This window comes from Tripterygium wilfordii, chromosome 22, assembly GCF_013401445.1.
Source record: "Tripterygium wilfordii isolate XIE 37 chromosome 22, ASM1340144v1, whole genome shotgun sequence".
Classification (NCBI taxonomy): domain Eukaryota; kingdom Viridiplantae; phylum Streptophyta; class Magnoliopsida; order Celastrales; family Celastraceae; genus Tripterygium; species Tripterygium wilfordii.
In genome coordinates, this window is record NC_052253.1 from 7,608,843 (window position 1) to 7,628,677 (window position 19,835).

General features: G+C 36.3%; 1 protein-coding gene and 1 pseudogene across 1 annotated transcript; both read right to left on the bottom strand.

Annotated features, from left to right (window-relative positions):
- Positions 1-375: 375 nt before the first annotated feature.
- LOC119991985 (protein BIG GRAIN 1-like B) lies at positions 376-1,901 on the bottom strand. The gene has a single exon (XM_038838553.1). It carries the CDS (start codon positions 1,615-1,617, stop codon positions 490-492), a length of 1,128 nt encoding a protein of 375 aa, XP_038694481.1. The 5' UTR covers positions 1,618-1,901; the 3' UTR covers positions 376-489.
- Positions 1,902-8,115: 6,214 nt separating this feature from the next.
- LOC119992009 lies at positions 8,116-19,223 on the bottom strand (annotated as a pseudogene).
- Positions 19,224-19,835: the final 612 nt, after the last annotated feature.

A 19,835-nucleotide genomic window follows, 5' to 3' on the forward strand; every position in this document is an offset into this window, starting at 1 on the left:
CGTTTTATTTGAGTAGTGATGAAGTTTGGGGTATTTATTATGGTCTAGTGTTAAGTTGAAGCAACCAAACTTGAAGACCCCACACCATGCATATGCATATGGTGATATGAGTAAGAAAAAGAAAAGGTAGCCATAGGTTGTTTCTTTTTCTCTCTTGCCATTGATTGATAGAGTGGAAAATCTGCCTTGCTTTAACCCACCCCTTCTAGTCGATCCTTAACCTCCCTTTACCTTTTTTTTTAAAATTTTTTTTAATAATTTTGTGTGAAAGCATTTTTCAAGATCTCCCACTTCTTCTCTTTGAAGATTTGTCTCTCACTCTTTTTTATAAAATAATTAAACCCACAAAATTAAAGATAAAAATATATATTCAAAAACATAAGTTAAAGTATGATTAAAGAAAGACAAGTCTTATTCTTCTTTGATGTAAACCCCCAAACCATTCATTAATATTAATTAAAAGAAAAAGGAAAATTAGTTCATCAACAATTACATAATCAGACCATTAGCAATAGCTAGATTGGTATCAAGATGTGTCGTTTCGTAGACGGGCAATTCTTCTCGATACCTTTCGATCCCAATCGCGGACAAATTATCCAATTCGAACAAATCCGAGCTTGAATAACTGGCTGCATCATCATCATCATCGTCATCAGAATCATGATCAATCTTTCGATAATTCTTCAAAAGATCCCTTGCAACTTCCTTGACGCGATGATTTTCGCTCATAATATGAAGCCTAAGCTCTTCATTGATTGTGGTATTGCTCTTCTTCACAACAGCCATTAAAGCACTTGTACTATTACAACTAGTCTCTTTGTTCTCATACAGTGCTTTGTGTCCACAAGGCCTACACTCCTCATCAACAATCACACTCACTGGACAAAACCTCACCGATCTCTTTACTCCATTAGTACCTCTCGAAGAAGGTGTGTTGCTCAAACAAGATCTCGAGAACGAAGAAGCTGAAGAACAAGTACTAGACAACGATGATGCCTTGTCTGACGACTTCGATTTAATCTTTGCCTTCTTCGCATTTCCTGCAGTGAAAATTGAATTCAAAAAGGTCGCCAGGCGACCCCCCGGTGAAATTGGCTGCTTCACCTTCTTGTTGAGATCACCATATATCTTCAACGCCTTCGTTTTAGTCTTGTTACCAAAACTAACTCCCTTATGCATCATTTCAGGCCGAGTAGTACTACTCGAAACGCTTGTTCTGATAGGCTTTCGCCTCGAAAATGATTCAGACTCGGACGACGAAAACCCCCCGCCGTAGCTTGAATCGGAGGAAGTGGAGCTCGAATTCAACAGCACCGATTCCAAATTTCTCTGATGTTTCACTTTCTTGTCCAAATCCTCCATGGATTTCCTCCGGAGAACAACTTTTTCGGAGCTCACATTCTTCTTCTCGACGAAATGCTTCTTTCTTGTGATGGATTCTTTGTAGAAGATCATGTTTTCATGGTCTCGTTTGTTGTTGTTGTTGTTGTCGTTGTCGTTGGCAGCTGGCTCGTCTATTGAACGATAGATTGCATCAAGAAGAGTAGAAGAGAAAGATGGGTTGTGTCGGTTACGATGATCTTGATCTCTTAATGTCTTCTCCCATCTAACATCCATGATTTTATATACGAACAGGAATAGAGTAACAAGACAAATTAAGCACACACAGTATGTGTTGTGTAATGTCTTCTTCTCTCTGTCTCACTGTGAGTGAATGTATAAAAGACAAGAAAATAAAGCAGATATGGTCATTGATGGGTTGAGAGAGAGTAATTGAAAGCCAAAAGCCACGCCTGAGGAGGAAGAGAGAAGCAAACGCAAGAGATGATTTGTGTGAGAGAGAGAGAGTTCTTTGTGATTCTCTATTTCACATGCTCTTATAAGCCCACAAAGCAGTGGGGCCCATTCACAGGTTGGAAAATGATGATGATGTGGCATGTTCATAGATATCAATTATTCTAAATTTTACCCCTTTTTTACTGTTGCACTATTAATATGTAAGTTAATTACCTTGTGAAAGTGACATAAGATCCTTACTTTTACTAAACATAAAAAAAAGAGAGGATTAAAGCAAAGATAGATAAGTTAATTACTAATTAATGCGCATGATTGCGGATTACAGATATGGTTAATTGATACAAATCTTGTTATGGGTCCAGATATGAGTTGATTAATTCTTTTGTTTAAGTAAACACATCATATAATTTATCTTGTGTATGGTAATTACTACACAAGAAGACAAAGTTACTCTTAAAGTAAGATTTTGTTTTGATTAGGTGAGTAGAGGTTAATTAACTAATTAACTGTGGTACCCCATCAGGGCTGGAGGGGCTCCTCTGGCAGTGGGAAGTGAGCCTTAGTTGGCTCATAAAAAACATTTTTTTAAAAAAATAAGAAATTGAAAGTATATATACAATATCTCAACGGTTGAATTGCTTTTGACCCTTATATCAACGGTTCAGTTTTGCTATGAAATTTTTTTGATTTTATATTTTTTTACTTATTAAAAATTGATCGGCTCACTTCTAGCTCGGCCCAGTCCCTCATTCCCAGCATGAGAGGCAGAGCACTATGGAAAGAGGGTTTGGAACACTATTATGATTTGGTACCAAAAATTATGAACCATCATGGCTTGAGGGTACATGTAATTTGCTTGTCTTGCACAGTCCACTATTGCATATATATATATATATATATATATATATATATATATATATATATATACACACGACAATTGTACTGAGCTGTCCTGTATAGGGGGTGTAGGAATTGAATTGAATAAAAGTTCATTTGACTTTTGGATTTCTCTTTTTCAAGAGGCGGGTGAGATATGTACTAACAACTATCTAACGGTTGTCTCAGGGATGAGTGAATGAGGGATACATTACGTGCACGAGGTTCAAATCTCATTGGAGAAGTATTTATTAGTAGGAGTGTCCACAATCGATCCATAAACCCAAAATCGATCCATAATCGTGGTTATTTGATTTTCGGTTACGGTTTCGGATATGATTATGATTTTAGTAAAATTTCGGATATTTTTCGGTTATGTTATTTCGGTTACGGTTACGGTTATAAACGAAAAAACCGAAAAAATATTTATATATATTATATAAATATCCAAACATTATATACATTATATATATAGATAAGTTACATATTTAGATTAAAACTATGATTGTATCTTTATAACAAATTATAAATTTAGATATCAATTAACCTAATCATTACATAAATTATAAATTAAGATTGATTAGTTGAAACTCATGGTGACCTTATCATTTTAAAATTCATACAAATAAAGATTGATTATTGCTAAAGTGAAAGTGGGGAGACATTTTAATGTATGTTTTCTTCTTTTTTTCTTGGTCATATTATTTCTCTCGGTCTTGTAAATTTATTTTTCTTTAATTGTGATGAAATAATATATTTATTATCATTATCATGAATTTTTATCAAACTTTGTTAGATGGAGTTGGAATCGATCATAGTTATTTTCTCACTCTATTTGAGGTTTATTCATACTTTTTCATTTCTTCAAAAATCGAAAACCAATCAGATCCGAATTGAAAAATATGGTTGTTTTGGTTTGGTTAACCGAACTATATGGTTCGGTTATGGATTCTAAAATATCATAACCGAATCGATGTGGACATTTCGGTTATGGTTAAAAACCGAACTGAAAACCGAATGGACACCCCTAGTATTTACCACGTAGGAAGGGTCTAAGAGTGTGCTCGCACTATCACTAATGATGTTAAAATAGAACATTTTTAGATTGCGAAAGAAAATGATTGTGATAAATAAACATGTAACTTTTTATTATTTGAAACTATTATTATTCACTATCCATTATCTTCATGTTATATAAATAACTCAAAAAAATTTTCTGATTTGACCACTATTGTTTAATTGTGCCTTCAGTGAGTTCGGATTTCAGATCCGCCACTATTACTGATAAGTATGTAGTACTAATATAAATTTGGAACTTCATGATTACATGTACTATTTTTTTAAGGATGGCAATTATTAAGGAGTTGGGTCAATATATACTGTTTTTCTTTCTAGTACGTAATCCAAACAACATGCAAATGAATTCCTCAGATTTAACATCACATGAGTAAACTCATGAACAATTCAACACTTATCTCATGTGGGACTCTATGACAACAATTAGTCATAGAACGATTATTCTCGCTCTAACGCCAATTGAGTCTCACTCTAATACCAATTGTTAGAGATCGTATCGGTCGCTAAGGCAAAAAGATTAAGCCTTTAGGTAGAATATAATTATCAGTTTTTCCTCGTTCAACCCCTTTCAGAGGACTAAACCCTAAATAACTAATTATGTAAGAATTAACATGGGCTTATAAATATAGAGTAATACACATTCACATACCCTCCAATTCCTCTAAAATCTTTTTATTTATATGCACGTGTGAGCATGTGTTGTGGTGGGTGGTGCTTATTAGCGCAATGATTGCACTCGTGGCTCCCAAACTTTTTGAAGAGTTTACAACAAAGAACAAAAGAATATTTAAATTAAAAAAGAAAAGAAAAGAAAGGATCGGCACTACAAGCTGAGTTTGTCAAAAAGACTACCAAGAAGGCTAAGATTATATAAAGTGATGTGATTTGATTAATATATATATATATATTATGTGTGTGTGTGTGAAAGGATTAGGATCAGTTCTACTGATCATAAAGCAACAATAGACTAACACTATATATAATTAAGCCTAATTTATTAAAACTAACATGCTAAAGCAGATACGATCGATCGAGTTTCCTCGCATGCACACTAATCCTCTCTTTTTCTCTTAATTATATATATTCCCTTCAACCTCACGTATGCCCTATTTTTTTTTATTAGTTTACTTTACATAAGTTCTAGGGTGTTTTGTGTTTTGAAATATATATATATATGTTCATGGAGAGATCATGTTTGGGTAACCTCATCGGTTTTACAGGACGTTTCATTGACGGACCCAAGAATTCAGATTATTGGGGAATAGAGAAGTTGAGCATGTCAATATTATGAGGATCTTAGTTTAGTGGACTATGGGTTTTTTTCTTTTCTTTTTTTCCTTGGGGGTCAACACATCAATCCATATTAGATATTAGAGGTAGTGGAATAATTGCGGAGTCACCAATGGCCATGGAGTATGTCTGTCTCTGACGTTTTAGTGTTTTTTTATAAATTGAGGTGTTTTCATGGTTATGAATTTTATTTTTTTTTTAAAAATGCCATTAATCTATAAATAAGCTCAGATCTCATAAGACTTTTGTGTCATTTATTTCTTTATAAAACACATGATAATTCATGGAAACAAAACTCTCTATAGTCTACTTAATTTGGTCATTCATTTTTTGAATTTTTTATTGCAAACAAATTACCTAGGAATCCATGAATAATTAAATCAAAATCAATCTAGACAATCTTGATTTCCTTTCCAAGTCAATGAGTAATTACAACAAAAAAACAAAATTGCCTACCCATTATGGTACATTATTGGAGAAAATGATAAGTGGCCTGGAATAAAATTCAGCACACCCAATATTGTGTTTGTAGAAAGGTAAGGAAGATTCCTTTCAGATCATACATAGGAAAGGATTTGATGGGAAGAGGAGGGTAGCTGGTAGATTCCATTCAGATCCAATAATAATCTTAATTTCCTACTAAGTGTGTTTACAAATTGGAGAGCTACAAATAGGGCCAATGTTCCCACTAATCCACCTAAAGAGTGTATGAAAAGAGAGATCATGTATACATGTGTTGGGGCAGTGGATGTAGACTCCAGCTAGTCCACCCTCCACTAACCACCAGCACTAGTACTAGATTTGACACAATACAGAATTTCCATTTCTTGTTTGTGTTTACCACAAAATGGCATACAACTCGAGAGAGCATTAGTGACTTTAACTAAATAAGGAGCATTAGCTACTACAACAAACACACTCTACTTTGGTCATTCATGTTTATGTATGCTTCCACATGAGATGTTATAACTGAAATTTGACTTCCGTAGACAAACTATGAAATAATGTACTCTTGTTAAATACTGAGGGCGAGGGACCTAGTGACTTGCTATGTCCTAGTATGATTGTGGGGTAGGTCTGGCGCACTTAGATTCGGTATCCCAACCGATGCACCAAAATATTTTTTAAAAATTTTGGAAAATCATAAATAGATGTATTTTAACATTATGAATACAATCATGTATTTTTTTCTTTAAAAACAATTAAATCCATCGAAAAATTTAGTATCAAATATGAATGGTCATATGAAATTTAAGTAATTTTTTTTTTGTAATTTTTAAGATAAATTTAAAATTTAACAATTGAAATCACTTATATTTTCTATTAATCAATTTTTTTGAAATTTTTAAAATTTTTTTAGTGCACTGATTGGGAACCGGTGCTAAGTGCAACGCTCCTCCCCGGATCCGTCCAAGTGATTTACGCCCTTTTTTTATTATTTTCTCTTAATAAGATGGAAAGTGAGAATTAATATTCTTAGGGCACTAGATAACGATGAAAAAGTTACATTGGAATATGAAAAATATATATATTTTAAGTTTAAAAAATAAAGTGAGAGAGTATTCATAACACATGACATACTATGATATGTAATCAATTCTTAACAAGTGCCCTTAGGGCATCCATTATCAATATCTTAATAAATTAACGGTGTGCCTTTGGCTCCATGTAAAATTCCTAATACGTCGCTTTGTCCCATAACGTGTTACATTAAAATTGGTTTCAATTGGTGGATCACTCGGTCTGTGTAAAAGTTGAAACTTCTCGGTTGTCTTTGCCTATACTTGATGATTTCATCAATGGCGAAACCAAGATTAGCATAAAGAAACTTGACAATCCAGGACAACTCACAACTAATCTTTTGCACGCATTCAGTTATGATGATAATGAGGTGCAATCCCATAATAGTTCTTGAGAGATTTTCCCTTTCAAAGATCCAGTTCTGGGTTTGCTTCATCACAGTGGACTGGCTCATTTCCTTTTCAATAATTAGTCACTCCGAATTTTTTTTAATGTTAATCCTGATCTCTCTGTTGCCAGAGAGAACAATAACGCTCAGAAACTATGGTAGCACCTGTAAATTTGGTCCACATATGGGTTCCAGTATTTAAATTTCCAACGATCAAATGACATTCCCGCCAACTAAAGAAAACATGGACTTGATTTATTAAATCTATGAAAGTAATGTTTAGAAATCCCTGACAACAATCTTAGTCTTAGGTCTAATATTCTATTGATTTCCGTACTCATATTACTTTGATTGATCCAAAGAAACAAACTTTAGCACACAAGCACCTTTCCTCTCAAAAACATATCCAAACAAGCTGAAAAAGTATGATACAGGACATAAGAGTCTGATTACACATTGGAAACAAAGAGGGGTGTTTTCCGCTTTGGCTAAAGGCAGAGGAATGATAGAAACACGAAAAGGAAGGTTTTGGCAATCCCGAGGAAGAAAAGCACACCCCAAGCAATAGCATCTCTTTAAAGAGAATTCTGTTCTGACAAAGGAAGCAATCTCCATGCACAACATGCATTTGCATAACATAACTCCAAAATCATGTATTAAAGATAAAAGAGAAAGCTAAAAGAGAAAGATAAAAAGGCACGTACACACATGGGTTTCTGCTATCTGCCACCAAAGGAAAGCCGGGGGGCGTGGGAACAAGTATACATCGACTTTCTTTCAAGAACAGAAGAACTTGTCTTCCAAGTCATCAAATTCACAGTTCCATAACAATGCTTTTACAAGATCAATAGTTAAAACTCCATTACAGAAAATAGTTGACCGAAAAGTTTACTAACCTTGTGATAGAATGAAAGGACTGCATAATGAGACCCATAGCTTTTAAGTACCATTCCACTTCTCTAATGCCTCTAGCTGCCATTCACTATCAGAAGGAAGATGAGTAACAAATGCATTAAATTTTGGTAACATATGCTAAATTTATAGCGCTGAAACCCTAATTGTACTTTTTTTTTGGCACCACCAGAAGATTACTGCTAAACCTACTGCTTAATGAATATATTTAGAGCAATGTAAAGAAAGTTAGAAGTAGAAGCAGAGAATGAAATTAACTGCAACATTATGCATTGAATATATTTGAATATGATATATGACAAGTAACATGTCTTGCAAAGAATTCAGGCCCCCTTATATCTACTTGGTCCCTCAGAAGAAGAGGGAGGGGGGGAGATGTTATAGGTTGACATTTGAATTTAGAAGTTCGATGCCCAGTTGAGGTGACCAAGTTGGGGTTGCTGATAAGCACCCACTTGTGCCCCTGGTGCCACCCCGACTCCAACATTACCTCCCATAGAAGGGCCCAAGTGGTGTGGATTGGCCATTGCAGCAGGTTGTGGAGGGATGAAATAAGCCTGGAAACTGCATGTGAGAAGATCGTGCTGCAGCTGCGTTGTATGAAGCTGGACCCGTATGCGATGGAAAAAAGTAGCATATGGTGTTTGCCCAGGCACGTTATAGAATGGAGCCGACTGCAAGCCCAGACTTCAGATGTTTTCGCCTGTCATTTTGAACATAGAACATCACAGTCCAACGAAGACATTGTTACGAAAATCTGCCTGACCCATAAATGAAGTGCGCAGTCAATCACAAATTGTTCAAATAAGTTCTAATTTGAAGTCCAAGGATTAAGAAATTCAGGAATCGACACTCTATTAATAATGAAGAATCTTACTACGAGGCACTAGCAAGTTATAAAATTAGTACTAAGTGCCAGATACGGGTTTAATCTCTTACCTGAGGATTAGGAACGTACAGATTGCTCTCTTTATACTTGATTCGAGATGAATCTTCAAGCACAGTTGCACTCCCAACAACACCAGTTTCATTAACAGCATACCCTGTCGGGTTAGGGAAATTTTCAAACCCTGTGGGACTGCCTGCAGGAACTGGCTTGAACTGCTGAATTCCATACTTGAGGCCATTGGCTCTAAGGTGGGTACCACCCCCAGGCATTAGCAAATAACTGCCGCCATTTGATGGGCGTGTATAACCAGGATTGTTAGAGTAGCCAGGCACAGTCATCTGAGGGACAAAAACTGGAGAGATGTCCTGGCGATATGGCATAAGATTCGAGAAATGGGGAACGTGAACTTGAGGGTACATCTGGGCCATCAATGGTTGTTGCCGCTGCTGCTGAACCATGGCTATTGTTGATGCAGGTATGCTATTGGCCATGTGTGATCTTAAAACCTGTAATCATAAAATTATATTATAAACAATCATATTCATAGACAGAGAAACAGTTATTGCAATTCTCATCTATATAAAATACTTAAAAGTTAAAACGCTTAAAACTTATAAGTTGCACCATGTAATGATAGCCAATAATAAATTTTTTTACTAAAAATTAGAAAAATAGCAATCTATTTGATTTGTATGGTGGTTGTATTTGAACTCTATAAACATATATATGGTAATACTACCTTTTACTAACTTGATTATAATTCTGCTACTATAATACTTTTGAAAATTAATTTTATATATTATATTTGTTAAAACTTAAACTTTGTATTGTTTCAGAACTTCCGGAGCATTGTTCCATATAACATTTGAATCGCAGGAAAATTACAAAATTACTAAAACGAAACAATCACCAAAAGAAGTCCCATGCAAAACCTTTAATAGAAAGTGTTAACACCATAAAGCCCCCTTAATCCATGTTTCATTTACCATATGCATCTTTTTGTGTGCATAAAATCGGTCACAGAGCAGATACCAATCCTTTAATTTTGCTAACTGACTGTAGCATTACTTCTCGATAAATTCTATGTACAAAAATGACCCAAAATTAACCGTACTATTCTTCTTTAAGATCAGATATCTTCATAACCCTATTAACCCAGTCTTTATATCTTTATAAAACTAACAAAGGTAGAAAACAATAATCCCATAATCCTTACACAGGATCATAAAACAACCCTGCCAAGCTCAAGACAATGGACATCATAACAGCCTGAAACTTTCATGGATCTCTCTTATATGAGAGAGAGAGAGAGAGAGAGAGTTAGAGAGAGAGAGTTTAACCAAATGGTATAAATTATAAAAGGTAAACAACTCCCGTGCACAAGGCTCCCGCAGTGGGTGAGGTTCGAGACCGACAGGATGTATGCAGACTTTACTCTCACATATTATGTGGAGAAACTGTTTCCAGGAATTAAACATGTGACCTCTAGGTTGCACCTTGACTACCACTGGGCGACATGTTCGCCTGTAAATAGTATAAATTATCCCTAATACTAATAAGTACCTCCTGAGGAGATGGTAAGCCCTGTCCTCGTATAGTGTCATCTACTGTAGGTCTGAAGTATGGTATACCATAACCAGTCTGGGGATCATATGCCTGATGCACACCAATGCACGTCAGTAAATGTCCAATAACAATAATATTAGTTCTATCAAAATAAGCATTCAAGAGTTTTCAAAGACCATGCGGACAAATTGAGAATTAACAGCTTCAAAAGGTGGCCACGAGGATTCAAAATTATTAATAATAAGAACTCTTTTAAAAAAATTGAAGACTGAACTCACCAGAAAGCTTGGAAATTCAGGAGTTTCTTGCTGCGGTCTAGATTCTGGAGCATAGGCAGGACAGTTGTCCCTGACCAGCCTAATATCTGCATAGTTGTCCAAATTCTGAGGACTTGATGACTCATTCTTATCCAACAATTGAGTCTCAGATGCTCCATTTAATGATGGGGTCTCAGATGCAGAGCTTCTAACTTGATCATCAAGAAACTCTTCATGCTTGTAGGCAGAAGAATAATCACCTGAAGCCGCTCGAGAAGATGCTGACAAGCTGCCATTGTCAAGCAACTTGTTAGAGTTAACTAAAAGTAATCATACAAGAAGCACTTTTCCTAAACTCCTTTAGAAATCTACAGCGTGGTTCTAAAAACATCAATACCAGATGAACAACAAAGTACAATCAATCAATCAAACAAAATTCTCTAACTGCATTTCTACCGGAATTACTAAATCAAGAAGTACGAAGTACAACACAATCATCCATGATATAGAGGAAAACGAACCTAACAGCTGAGTCCCGGGAGATTCTTCTGTAACTCCATCTGCCAATCCAGATTCAAAATTCCTTGAAGAATTGATGTCCACCACAAAGCTGCCAAAGGTAACCTGACAGCGATCAGTCTCAGGAACTTGGATATGCTGTGCAATAATTACATTCTGTTTCTCAAAAATCTGTACTCGTGAAAAACTGTCCTGCAACTCAGCTACTTTTGATTCAAAGCCCTTTGATTTATCAGGAGTAGATTTTGTAGGAGTTCCAATAACCCCAGGGCTAATAGCAGCAGATTTCTGGCTAGATTTTGGTTTCCACTCCTTATTGGCATGAGGAACTGAATGAAAAGTGGATGGTCAATATTGTCCTAAAAATATAACTTCCAAATACCCACTAAAAATTGTTATTTTTCTAGTCATTCGCATAACTAACTATGATAACATCAAACAAAAATTATTAAAAGAATGGAAAACCCAAAGAAGAAGGATTCCGTGAGGTAGACTGACGTGTGCATTCCATAAAAAGGTATAATCCAACAATTATCACATTTAGGAAGCTTCAAGTTGCCATCCTTATTTTAGAGAGGAAATGAAACACCCTTCTCATAATACACACTGATATCTTACAAATGCAAGATTTGCTAGCATGTTAAATACCATTTTGACTTTCATAGGGAAGGCACTTAAAATCACAATGCTCCAAATTGCCAAAATAAACAAAGACTCTTTAAATAACCTTTTTTTTCTTTAAAAAGTCATACGCAGGTTTCATAATAAAGATTTGGATGCCCATTGTAGAAATAAATCCATCTGAAGTATTTTAATGAGAAAATAAACCTTTTTGATGACCAACAACTTGTTGATGGGGCCTGCCACCATACCGATTGTTTAAGAATGATCTAGTAGCAGAAATGCTGGGAATAACAGTTTCACTTACAGAACTTTGACTAAGTTTTCCACTTTTAGAAATTGCATGAAAAGGTCAAAATGTTTCAGAAGAATTCTCTCACCCTGATAATGCATTTGTAAACGAACTACTTGATGCAGATGAATCTTTAACAGCATCAGCAGACTGCCACCGACCACCCACAACCCCAACGTCACACTTAATAGCACCTACAGCAGCAGCTGTTCTGGAATCTGGAGATGGAACATTAACAGTATCTGTTGATGCCAATGTAGCCGAATATTGTTTCAAATTACCAAGTTTCACAACTTTAGAAGACCGAGACACAGGAATATTGACCACAGGCCGCTTTTCCATCAATAGTTTCCCATCAGACACATTTGAATTAGCATCTCGGGCATGTCTAGGTTGTGGTCCATTTGACCCATCAGAAGCTTCCGATGAATTTTTGCTGCCAGAGGGCTTTAAACCGCTTGAAGTCCCTGTTATGCTGCCAAAAGAGACACAAGAATCCTGTCAAATGCATCGCAACTACAGTGGATAAGCAAAACATGCTACTAGGTGGAAGGAAGCATGGAAAGCGTGAGATTGGCATGATGTTTGTCTACACTCTACCCCCCTTTCCCTGGATTTGTATGATCTAAAACACACAAGGGCTATCATAATGGGGGGCGCCTTGAATAACATTAATAAAACAATGAATTGGGAGGTGCCATTTCATAGAGATGCCAACAACAACAAAAAAAATTCAAAATCAAAATGGGAAGTGCAATTTCATAGAGATGCCAATTACAACGAAATATCAAATTGGGAGGTGCAATTTTGAAGCAACAACATGCAGTAGGAGGTATACAAGCATTTACGGTCTTCTCTGAAACTTCGCAAAGCCATCATCGACCTAAGGAGGAATGACCACATGGCACGGAAAGACTCTAATGTAGAAAATTCACAGTGAAACAATACAATCTCTCTCCTCAAAACGAGAATGAAAAGAAAATCCCGCATGATGAGATTTTGAAGCCAAAGGCTCTGTAAGTAGTTTTCTTTGCTAGGTAGGCAACTTGGCTGCGATTTGATAATACTTTTGAGAATCTAAAAAAGAGGTGTCTACATTGTCAACATATGTTCCTAGTCCAAAATGGTAACAGAAGCACAATATATTATCCACTACAAGTCTACAACGCAAATGAGCAAAGGCATTTGGGAGCTCCTATGACACCACGACAAAAATAATAACTAGAAAGGAACTCAAGATATGGAAACTCACGAGTAACTCAAAGAAACTAATATAACTGGAAAATGCGATTCCTCTTACGAATGGTCCACCAACCTTGAAAAAAAGGAATATAGGGGGAGGAAACAGCAATGAAAACCCTCAAACGTAGATGACGGGAAACAGTTTGGTTTGGTCCTATGTAGCACGGACACGGACACGGACACGGGACACGGATACGACACGACACGGACACGCGGACACGTTCAATAATATATATATATGTATATATGTGTGTGTGTCTATATATATATATATATATATATATATATATTATATATGTATCACTGATCTTTACTGGAGGCCCAAAAGAATGAAACCCAATACTAAAACTTAGCATTTATCTTCACTGGAGGCCCAAATGTATAAAAGCCCACGAAGACTGATCTGAAGGCCCAAGACTATATTGATTAGACAGCAGCCCCACTAGGGCACTAGGGACAGAGATAGAAGGTTCGAGAGAAGGCAGTCAAGCTAGAGAGACCAAGCAATCAGAGACGAAGAGGTTGGTGTACACTGATCAAGTGAATAGAATCTAAATTCTTCTCCTCACTTCTTCTTCTATCTCCAGCTTCTTTGTCACTCACTCTATTTCTGACTCTGCTAAAAGTTCTTCACTTTATGTCAATCGGAGGTCAGAAATCGAAGAGGTTCGTTGGTTCTTCTCATTTCTGTTGGCCTTCGGCGATCTCTGTTTGGTCATCAGTGAAGAAGGTTGCCGATACACGATCCTCTGTTTGGTCTCGTGTTGGTCTCTGTTTGGGAAGGTTGGGGCAGCTAGGGTTGCAGCGTGTCCAATAATGTATCCAAGCGTATCTAGAACGTGTCCAATAATTAAAATAAAAAAAAAAAAATCAAATACTCAATGTCATGTATCCCAGACGTATTTTGAGCGTGTCCGCACATATCCGTGTCGGACACCGACACTCTGACCAAAACAGAGTGTCCGTGCTACATAGGTTTGGTCCACTGAGGATGCTAAAGCTAACAAAGCAATATGCCATTCAATGTTTAATATTTACTCACTACAGAGTTCTCTTCAGTTCATTTATCATTGGTTGTCAAGGCCTTGGTGCCTTATTCAACAAAATTTACTAAAATTCAAGGAAAAAAATGGTAGTTGTTATCTTTGTATTTATAATAATGTTTTCCTATTACAGCTCTTATAGTAGTTTATTCTCCCTTTTCAGTTAATGTAGCTAAATCATGCGCAATGCTGGTTATAAAGACCGCTTTTACTGTTCCAAGGAGTTGCAGAAAGTAGTTCATTGTCAGTGTTTCTTTCCTACAAGATTATCGCAACCACCCACGTACATCTTTGAATAATATACAAAATTAAAGTAAAGAACAAATGTTAGTTGTGCACAGAAGGCAATGGTTTTTTCTTTTCTATTACTTTTCTTTGTTGAAAGGGGGAGATAAACACACCTTATTTTAATGTCATTGACAACAAACTGTTCATTGGCAGATATTGGATCCTGCTGTGAAGCAGGCTTCCCTTCTCTACTTGTATTTCGATTAATACGGTTGTCTCTCACTACCCAAAATTCTCTGTTGATTCCTACAACATTCAAGAATCCACTAGTCAATGAGCAGGACCATCAACACGCATGATGATAGGAAGTCAGTAAAAAATTCTGAACAAATTTCTAATCTTCCATTTAGATATCAACAACCCATAAGAATAAGAAACTACAAAGGAAGAGAAAATCTGAGTAATGGGAAAACAGCAAATACCAAAACAATTAAACAATTTAACTGTATTAAGGTCCTCTACATAGGTCAAAATAAATGGCCATAAACTAAAGTACATATGGCTTTAAATATATAATTTGTCAAGTAGGAGAGGCTGAGTCCTTGAGATGATGGCAACTGGAGATATTGGTTGATTCAGAAGGGCCAGTAAATGTAAAGAATAATCAGCTCATGAAACAATATAAGCCATTAAGCCTATAGCTATGGCCTATGGTTAAAAAAAGTCCATGCAAAGTCATCAACTAAAAAAGTAAAAAACTAATCTAAACTGGATAGCAATTAAAATTAAACTTGCAACTTTGGTATGCTAAGTCATCAAGACATCAACCAGCACAGCTCAATGTTTATTATTCAAAGAAGCCAAAAATTGTGAAATGCACTGTAAATTAAGAAAGCCCTTCAAATAGTTAAGCATCATAAGAAAAACACATAGCTATCAACTTTTTTGCCTTACTCCACAATTCAATACCCACCTTGCACCAGATAAACATTCAATGTGACGCGGCAACGCAATAGATATTATTGACAATGCTTCAGTTGTGTTATTTAGGATTTCTAATTGAATGATACTTGGTTTAAAGACCCAGCAAACAAATATCAAGACAAAACGACCCATATGGACTAAAGAGATGAACTGATAATAAACAGGCATACCAGGTATCGAGCTTAACCTCCCCTTCGAGCAATCCGATCAGAGAACGAATGAGTTTTGATCCCTTGCCAAAAACCATTCTTAGATTTCATTCCTTGACCGACAACATTCTCAGATTTCATCCCTTGGCCAACAACATTATGTTTCCTTCGATCTGTGAAACCATTGTACGCTATGCTCTGCAGCCAGGTAATTATACTTATACACTCTTGAATTAAATGATAATTTCAATCTTTTCATCGCGTTCAAAATGGCACATACACTGGACCTATCAAATATACAGAGGGAGGCAAGCTACTTTATAAAAAACTTAACAGATGAAGAGTTTTATTGAACATGCAAGTTGGTGATAACGAGTTTTGTTGGACATCCAAGTTTAGAGTGAAAAACAATGGGCATCTTAAACCCACCTTGGCTCCCAAACATATGTATCATTAATTAAAACGTTCAATTAATAACCTTCTCACAAATGTCGGAAGAAATTCGTAATCTTAGAGACAACTGAAAGACAGGTTGAGTGTAGCATAATTTTTTCCCCGCTTCCATTTTTCTTCTCCAATGAGTGCACACAATATTAACAATTACATTTCTACCATCTGCGTTGATCCTCTCAAGTTTTACAGGTCATATTCAAGATACAAATTGCAGTGGCAAGAGATTGATGAAAGTGATCCAATAATGTCTGTTTTTGAATCTCATAACTAATTTATACAAGATAAACAAACTAGTTAACCATTCTCTAACTAAATCTTTGCATATTAGCCATATTAGCATACATTGAAGCATACAACAAGAATATTTGGAAAATCACTCAAACACTAAAGTTACTACCTTTCTTTGAAGTAAATCTCATCATAGTTTACACAATGGCACAAAAACAAGACAATTTTCAGAAAAAGGCCTTTGCTTCTAAAATCCCAGTTGCCCCGGAAAACACCCACCACACCCAAGATTTGGCAACCAAATGTGGGGGGTGTGGGACCTAAGGTCAAAGGTTCAATTCCTGGAAACAGGCTCTCCACATATTATGTGGGGTAAGGTCAATGTAGATCTTGCAAGTCCCTAACCCTGCCCACTGCCGGAGACTTGTCCATGGGTGTTGTAACCTTTACAGGTGTACATGTGGCTTAGTGGTAGAGTGGCATGGGTGCAACCTAGAGGTCCCTAGTTCAATTCTAGAAAACAGTCTCTCCACATATTATGTGGGGATAAGGTCCGCATATATCATGTCTGTCCCCGACCCCGCCCACTGCGGGGGCATTGTAAACGAGAGTTGTTTACCTTTACAGGCGAACATATGACCCAGTAGTAGATTTGCAGGGGTGCAGCCTAGAAGTCACATGTTCAGTTCTTGTAAATGGTCTCTCCACATATTATATGGAGGAAAGGTCTGCGTACATCTTGCTTGTCCCCGACGCCGCCCACAAACGGAGTCTTGTACATGGGTGTTGTTTATCTTTTTTTACTCATGAACAAGTAATTCACCTAACATTTCCTATAAAGAACCAAAGATAAGTACAAGCGCATACCTCTTTCTTCTTGTCTCTTTTTCTCTTCACCAAATGAAAAGGATCTGAGCAAGAACAAATGAGCGTAATTGGTAAGTAAAGTGCCAAAAGAGGCAATATATGTACACTTGCACCTTAAAGTAGTCAAGCCACTAAATCAAGGCACCAAGTACATAAAAACGCACCAACTTAGTTGAAGTCTAATATGTGCGAGCTTTTTATTATAAAAAAATCGAGCTTGGGCTCATTTTCAACTCCTCATTGACAACAAGCAAGCTCATTTGCATGATAATTAACAAGCTAAACTTCTAGCTCATTTCCAAGCTCTCGGTCGAGCACATTAATCAGCTCATCCACTAGAAACCAGCTCATTCATGGAAAATCCTAACTAATGAATAACGATTAAATACATCAATCCCAATTTCTGTCTAAAATTTAAATCATTCAAGAACAAGTAGTTCGGACTGTTGATGAATGCACGATTAAACTCGTTCAGGGGAAAATAGTCAAATCAATTCATTAACACACAGCCAAGTGTCACTGTGTGTGCATGAGCGTGTCCATGAGAGATTAAATGAGTCTGGTCACTAAAACCATATTCAATGTGCCAAGGAGATTGACTGGTTTACTATACAAACCTCAAAAGTCATGCTTAAATTGCTCATTACATTCCTAGTCAAGCACAAACAAGGCGTTATACTCACAAGCTATGCATCAATCACACCATCTCATTTATGCCCCAAAAAAAAAACTAGTTCAGCTTTGAATCCCAAGGGTTGTAAACACAATTTATTTGTACCTTCTTGGATCAAATCATGCGCAACAGATAGAACCCAACACAATTTGCACCAGCATAAGAACCCGAATTTCTGAATTTGCTGAACGAATTCATCACATTGTTACAGACTATTCATGCACAACCCACTAGAAATTTTATTTCAAAGAACTGATGCGATTTTGCTCCAAACAGCTGTCCCCAAAACATTTCCGAAACCCACCATCTTGATGTTAAGTAAACAGAGGCATACAAGAAAACAAAAGAAAATAAAACAATAAGACCAGTGTATTTGATGTTTTTATACAATCAAGCTCAACACTAATCAAAAATGGTATATGTTCAAGTATACATTCTAAGTAACATTGATTTTTCACTGGAATTGATCAAACCCATTGCATTCACAGACTGGTTCAAACAAAAGCTCAACAATCATTTCTGAACTTGTAGACTCAAAAATCAGCACAAGAGAACCAAAGATCCACTAGTGAAAATACAAATCAACACGGAAAAATAATGTAAACTTACATTTAAAAAAGAAATAGAGAATAAAATAAAATCACAATAAACACTCTGAGAGCAAACTGCATGGATTCTAAATCAAAATAAAATAGCAAAACCTCATTATTGCAAGGCAGCTAAAACCTCTAGAAGCAAAAGGAGCAAAATAAATAAAGTCAAGACCAATTGTGGATTAGCAATAAATTGCACCAGAGACGGCATACAACATCCACTAACTTAGACAACCCGCAGACTATGACAATCAAACTAACCAAAATATGCAACTAATTATAAAGCTAAGAAAAAAAAACAGAAGCTAAATGTAACCCAAAAGCACCCGATTGAACACCTCAAAAACCCAATAATAACTTTTAGAAAGGCACACCTATCAACTGATAGGTAGTAAAAATAGAGATGAGACGAACAAAGAGCAAAAGACCAGACCTTGGTAAAGCAGCTTCTGGGCGGTTTCATTAGGATCCATGTTTGTCTCTTTTAGGGCAACGTAAATATCAGCATCAGAGTGTCCTGGATGGACTGGATGGTCTTGCGCACTCTTGCTGACAGTGCCTGCGTAGTTCCCTCCACTCGAGACCCACTGTCAATGGAGACCATCTCAAGAACCACAGTAATATTTTATCAACGAAGACCCACTCCGCCGACAATTTATATTTAGGTACATGCGCCTCGAACCGAGAAGACGAAAACTAGTGTTTTAAGGAGAGAGGGTTTGATAGTGTTGGTTCCTACCCTTCTTAAAATTGGCAAGATTTCAATAAGACCGGACCTTTCCTTAAAAAAAATAGGGTTTTTACTCATAAGGATAAAAATCAGAAGTTATAATCAAATAAGGATAATTTAAAAAAAAACTTTTAAAAACAGGGATAAAATCTACATACTTACAAAAATACCCTCCTTCTCCTTCTTCCTTCCTCCTCCTTCCTCCTCCTTCCTTGCTACATCATATCGGAAGTTGATCGTTCGTCCATCGTTTTCAACGAGTCAACTACGAAAATGAACCTCTAGGTTAGCCCGATCAAAGCCCAGCCATCATCCACAGTCGATTATCACTTGAGTCGTCAAAAAAGTTTCGTAAAATCACAACCATCGTTTGAAAAATAGCTAGATCTGGCCAATATGACCAACGTCGACGACTATCAACGCCCTCAATGAACTCCACGGACCAAGGCGCATCACCTATGAGGTTTTATTGCTTTTTCGAACTCTTTTTTTTCTTCTGAAATCATATCTGAATCTGCAGATATAATATCTGTTTCGGATCTGTTCTGATATGTTATCTGTTTTGAAACTTCAAACATATAACATTTCATTAAAGACAGATAACATTTTAACAAGACAGATAACATTTGGCAAGACAGAT

What these genes read in the sequence shown, in the direction of transcription:
- LOC119991985 (XM_038838553.1), bottom strand. Translation starts at nt 1,617, where the DNA reads ATGGATGTTAGATGGGAGAAGACATTAAGAGATCAAGATCATCGTAAC.